The sequence below is a fragment of the Pteropus vampyrus genome, unplaced genomic scaffold, assembly GCF_000151845.1.
Source record: "Pteropus vampyrus isolate Shadow unplaced genomic scaffold, Pvam_2.0 Scaffold53, whole genome shotgun sequence".
NCBI lineage: Eukaryota > Metazoa > Chordata > Mammalia > Chiroptera > Pteropodidae > Pteropus > Pteropus vampyrus.
The window spans coordinates 8,132,486-8,138,887 of NW_011888834.1; the positions used below are offsets into that span (position 1 = coordinate 8,132,486).

The 6,402-nt window shown below is 32.6% G+C and overlaps 1 protein-coding gene across 1 annotated transcript in view; it reads right to left on the minus strand.

The window, feature by feature from the left end:
- ASIC5 (acid sensing ion channel subunit family member 5) overlaps positions 1-6,402 on the minus strand; it is a 28,546-nt gene that overhangs the window by 4,197 nt on the left and 17,947 nt on the right. The window contains exons 7-8 of the mRNA XM_011360329.1: positions 4,695-4,751; positions 2,618-2,786 (exon numbers count right to left, since the gene is read on the minus strand). Coding sequence (XP_011358631.1) covers positions 2,618-2,786; positions 4,695-4,751 — 226 coding nt within the window. The remainder of the gene's footprint in view (positions 1-2,617; positions 2,787-4,694; positions 4,752-6,402) is intronic.

Here is a 6,402-nt window from a genome sequence, read left to right on the forward strand (position 1 = left end):
TCAACTTCTCTCAGGCAGGTGACTTGCCCAGTAATTTGGGTCTCATTGAATCTATGCCTCATGACATTAGTGAAATTGTTCAAAATTTAAGTTCAAGAATATTTATTTGTGTCAGGAAATGCACAATTACATAGTAAAATCTGAATTTTAATAAGGGTGAGGATGTCAAAGAAATAGTGAGTGGTTTTCTTTTGCATTTACAAATACTAAAGAAATGCTTCCAGGTATTTGAGTATGTGTGCTGCATTAAGAGGAATAAGATTTGCACAAAACAAACAATTTTATACAATTTTTACTTGAAAAATTTTTAAAATAAAACAGAACAATTTACAAAGTTCACTTGTTTTACTAATGAAATTGGCCAAAATTCAGCCACAATTTACTCTTATATTCACTTTCGCACACCTGCTTCAGTCAAGCTAAGCTCTTTATTATCTTCTCAATGGGGTATCTCAACTGCCGCATGAGTCCTTGGATTGGTCAAAGTTGGGGGTTGGTTTTTGCCACAAGAAAAAATACATACAGGCTTCATGATTAAGTTAGGGGTTGCTTTGTTTTAAATAGTATTGCTGTTAAGGTTTAATGTCTGCTCTCCAGACAAATTGCATTTGTGTTTTCTGATTTATTACTCTTCAATATATGATACCTTTGCATAAACCAATTTCTTAATTATATGAGTGACTTCTAACCATTGACTGTATTTGCATACTCCTGAGGCAAGCTGCATTTCTTCAGCTACTTGCTTTAGTCTTTCTAGTAATGGCCTCCAATATTCACAACAACGTAAGGTCCCCACATGTCAATGATGTAATAAGATTATTGTAGACTTACAATGAAGAAGAGTAGACTATGCCACTCCAAAATATGCCATTTAGGCAGACTGATTATTTTTAATTAAAGTTACTTAAGAAACTGCCGGTGCAAAAGGGCATTCTGATCCTTGTTTGTTTCACTGAAAGCAAAAATAAATCTCCCACGTAAAGAGTACCCTCCGTGCTCCATGAGAGTAAAAAACATTATCATCCCTGGAGACTGAGAGTTCAAGGCCCAGAGGCTGTATAATTAAACCTTGTTACTTCTTCACTAATTTACTATCCCAACCCCATACCCCTTTGTCTTGTCAACTTTTCACAAATTTATTGTTTCTTTGTCTAAAAGTTATAAAAGTTGCCTGCATCTGTCATTTCTTCGAGTCTCATATTTTTATGGGCTGCCATACTTATGAAATTAAATTTGTTTTTCTCCTATTAATCTGTCTAATGTCAATTTAATTATTAGACCAACCAAGGGAAGTAGAAGGGAAGAAGAGAAAAGGTCTTTCCCCCTACAATAATAATGTAAGTTTTAGGAAAAAAACAATGTCCTCTAGAATCAACTTGTTTGTACATGTATTTCTTTTCTGATTCACAAGTATGTCTCTAAAGTCATGTCTGCATTCTCTGCCTATTAAATAATTATAAAACTCGGGAAATCTCTATCAGTTCGAAATCACACAAAGTGCTCTTCTCAGTCAAAGTTAAATATATAACAGGAATAGTACTGTAAGTAAATTAGTTTTCCATATTAAAATGGAATACAAAGAGACATCTGTAGGAGAAAGAAGTGTTAAAAAGATATAACTGCAAATTCTCTAGCTTTACATCTTTTTCTCTGCTGTTTGAAATCATACCCTATCAGCCCTGTCTCAATGAAAATATTTTTTCTTCCTGATTTGTAAAGATCACTTTATTGTTTATGCATTTACACAGGGACAACATTTTTAAAAATTATATTAAAATAAATATCAGGCTAATGCTAGAATTAAAACATGCTTTCAAAGTTAGGTACTTGGCTCTACAGAAGTAAATCAGCTTTCGAACAGTTAAAATATTTTATTATAATAAATATAAGTATAAATACCAACGTACTATATTGCTATTTCACATCCTCTGTTTAAAAATATAAATAAAAAAACAAAGAAAAGCGTAAAGGTTGCTCCCTGATTTTAAAAGAGAGTTTTTTATGAAGTTTGACTTATAATTTCTAAGAGTCATCAGCATGGGGCAGCAGAAAAAGCTAATCTAATCTTCTGCTAATCAAAATTGGAATTCTATATCTCTGTGGAAGAATACATGGAGATGAGAGTCATAGGTTTGGGCATAATTTCTTTCTGTGCCATTGACTACATTCTGGAGACAGTTACCTGAAACACAGGGCTGCAGTTTCCCCATCTATAAAATGAGAATAATAATTTGTGCTCCATCTACCTTATACAGTGATTAGGAGACTCAAACTACATACTATACAAGTAAAAAATTTTCATATTTTAAAACATTAATTGATACTATTATTAACTGACATTAAAACTTTATTATGTTTCCCACTTGGGCCAATAATGGTAAGATCATGAGCAAATCACTCAAGCAGACCTTATTTTACTTTTCATACAATTAAACTAAAGAATTGAAAGATATGATCTTATCTACTTTTAAAATTCTAGGCTTTCATTGTTAATTCAGTAATGGAATCCTTTGCATCCTTTGATTGATCAGAATTTCATTTCCTGAGTCTTTGAAAGTTTTGAGTAGAGAAAGAATTTGTGTTAATGACAAATAATTTATGAGACTGAAAAGATTACCTGATGTATTTTTGGCTTTGATTCAACTTCTTGGAAAGATGTTTCAAAGCTCTTAGACTTGGAAAAGTGGAATAAGAAATAGTAGCAGGGTATTCTGTTTCTTCACAAGGAACAGGGCAACTAGAATTATGTATTCCCATTGTACACAATTCCTTAACTTGAATGTGCTCTGAAAAGAAAATCAGGACAGGATATTCAGGGATGAGGATATTCACAGTCGGGAGGACAGAGCTTTTAAAAATTGTATCCTTACACTGTCAACGCTAAAAAAAAGAAGTAGTTTTCATGTACTTTCTTAACAAAAGGTGCTTATATTTTATTTAGTTTTTAATATAAATACAGCAAAGGAGACAAATATAAAACATAGAATTTGTTCTCCTTGAATTAATTGATTCACTGGAATCAGATCTTCATTAGAAATAAAAAATTCTTTCCAGAAAGTCTCTGGGCATATTTCCATATAATATCAGACTTTTGGACAGGAGAAAAATGCAAAGTTGTTGCTGTGAACTTGTGTCACTTTGAGAGGAACATTTAAATGTAATACTGAAAGCCAATGATTAAGGTTTAAACTAAAATTAACCTCGAGCTTCTCTCAACTTGCAGTGGTATGAAATACGCTGCCAGGTATTTAGAGTGCCTAATTCAGCCACAGAGGTTCTCTGTCCTCTGTCCTCTCTTGGCCCCTGTAGCTCTCCTTGCAAGTGAGTACTGGTAAAAGCCCTGGAAGGATGTGGTATTCGTCTTGAGTTTTCCTTTGGATCACTTCCCAGTGTCCAATCTCACTCCTCCTCCCGCTTGGTAGACATTCCTGTTGCTGTTTTCCTGTGGTTTTGTCATTGAAATTCTTTGTTCTTATGAATGCTTTGTTCACCAAGGTCCTTTGATTAATAAGCAACTTTGGGCTTGTTTTCCTCTAACTTTGATACCCGTTCAGGGCATGATTTTATGTGCATCCTCTAGTTTTTTAAGACTACTGATAATAACCACTACTCTTACTCTATATTCACACAAATATATACAATCGCGCGCGAGCACACGCACACACACACACACACACACACAGAGACATCCCCACATTCTTCTGATTCCATTACCCACAACACTCCCTGAAGAACTGCATGAATGATTTATTACCCCAAACTTCCCCTCCAGCCCTCATCAAGGATAGGAAATCACAAGAAATTTGGCAACATAACTTTAACTTCGTTTTTCAGTAATATGATTTCTGCATATTTAGCTTTTAAGCTAGTAAAAAATATAAGACCCCTTCTACCCACATCCATTCCATGAAATAGTTTACGATCATTAAAAAGAACATGTTAAATCTATTCCTTTTGTCCTGGATATATTTCCACAAAGCAAGCTTCATTTAAGGGTACATAATGCAATTCCATTTTAATAAAACAGCCAATGACTCGAAATTGTAAATATAAAGTTATATATGTAGAAAAAATTATGATGAAATATACTAACTATTAACATTGGTTGGGGCTTAAGGTAAGAGATATGCATGTAAGCAAAATAATTTGCTGTTTATTACGAAGTTATCCCCAATAAATATGGCATGTATAGTTCTAATTAGATTTATGTAAAATTTTTACATATGAATTTACATATAATGTATGTATAATTAAAAGAATAAAGGATGGTCACCTAAATCTCAGAATGAGGCAACTTCTATATAAATTTTCACATGATTCTCTGCTATTCTGTAATGTTCAAACCAGTCACAACAAGCATACTTTATTTATGTAATAAAAAGAAACAATAAAGTTATTTGATTATAAAAAGTATAAAAATTAGAAAAACATAAATTTAGGAATAAAAGCCGGAACTCTCTTGCTGTTTCTTTGTCACTGTGTATCTGTAATTCAAATGAAATCAGAGGGTTCTGTGTTTTGTTTTACTATGTCTATGTAAACCACTGTTCAATTAAGAACATTGAAATACTCCCTCTTATAGTCTCTATTTTGTTTCATTTATGGAATATTCATAGCATAATTTAGTGTCTTGTGTTATTCTGAACAACTTTCATATAAATACTGAAAATAAAGAAATAAATTAAGCCACTTACCAAGTGCAGGAGAAACACAGTTGTAAAACTTTTGTAGGTCACACTCTATCCCATTTCCTTAAAAAGAACACATGTGACTATAGAAGCTTTATACTTTATTAAATGACATAATTACAAACATGTCTTTCTTGCATCCATCCGTTCTTCCATCTATCCCTCCTTTTGCAAAAAAAAAATATATATATGAAAAAATACTAATATCCAGTGAAAATATGCATTGGGAAGATTTTTTTTTTGTTTATTTCAAGGTTTCTTTCCATCTGTCTGTATCATTCTAAAATCTTTTAAGTGGGAATAATAATTTTAAAATGTTTGTAGCTTTGAAATTTAAAATTGTTTTTATGTTTATCATCTCATTTTTACCTATGCGATTCCTGTGATGCAGAATCATTATTTTACTAATGAAGAAACTAAGGTTCAGAATGTGGTTTGCTCAAGTAGTTAGAGGGAGATCTTGGCTCATTCCGTTCACCTTCTATCCTGTTCTCTCTATCATTTGTGTATGTATGTATGTATGTATGTATGTATGTATGTATGTATGTGTGTGTGTATATGTGTGTGTGTGATCAAACCAAATATATATATACACACACATACATACACATTCACACATACTCACCTCACATACCTGGTGGGCTGCCTTTTGTAGGTCACATTCTATCCCATTTCCTTAAAAAGAATACATGTGACTATAGAAACTTTACACTTTATTAAATGACATAATTACAAACAAGAAACAGGATGGGACAAGTTAAGTACCAGTATTTATTAAGCATCTGCTGTGGACGTTGAGACAAATTGTAAAATCAATATGTATCAGAGCTAGATGTAATCCCATGCTGACTCAAAAACCCTAGACTTTGCACCTCAGTACACTATTCATCTATTTCTATAACCCATGTGGTCTCTGGGGTTAGCTTCAATGTTTACTCAGTGACCCGTGAAATAACCAAAAGAGAATGTACACTTACAGTTTGGCTAACTATAAGGAAGTTCTCCTTGTGAAGGAACTAAAAGAAGTAAAATACAAAATAAAACAAAACAAAAGCCTCCCTCCAACATTAAGTAAAAAGCATCTCTCCAAAATATGTCTTTTATTATTCCCATTATAAAGAACAATGAAATTTTGGAAACAATTTATACCTGAAGAGATGATTTTTGGGACTGTCTCCACAAATTGTTCGTGGAGGTACTTCAGCTATTTCATTTAATGTCTATATATCTCAATTATTCCTCATCTATAAGTAAACTTAGAGGGATATGTGATAATCAAACCAAATAAAATATTATCCTGAAAGAATTTAGCATATTCTAAAGTTGGTGCAAATGTCATGCTTTGTGCTTTATCTTGCCTAGTTTCTGGTCCATATTAGTATTCCATTTGTGTTTCATAACAAGTAATACATTTTAAAATTATAAACATTATTTTCCATCTATCAATTTAGACTTTTTCCTAGTAACTTTGAAAAGATAATTAGGAAAGATAAGTCAGAGTCAGAGATAGCAGTTATAGAAAGGCAGTTTTTGGAGGGGTCAGAGACCAGTTTTCAGAATTCTAGAAAGATGGAAATGATGATTCTCAAAATACCTAAGATGTAGTTTGCCAAGTAGAGACTGTCGTTATAAGAGCAGAGGTAGCATTTGTATATCTGTGTGTTAGAGTAGTGTAGTTCAGTGTAGTGTAGTATAATGTGTGTGTGTGTGTGTG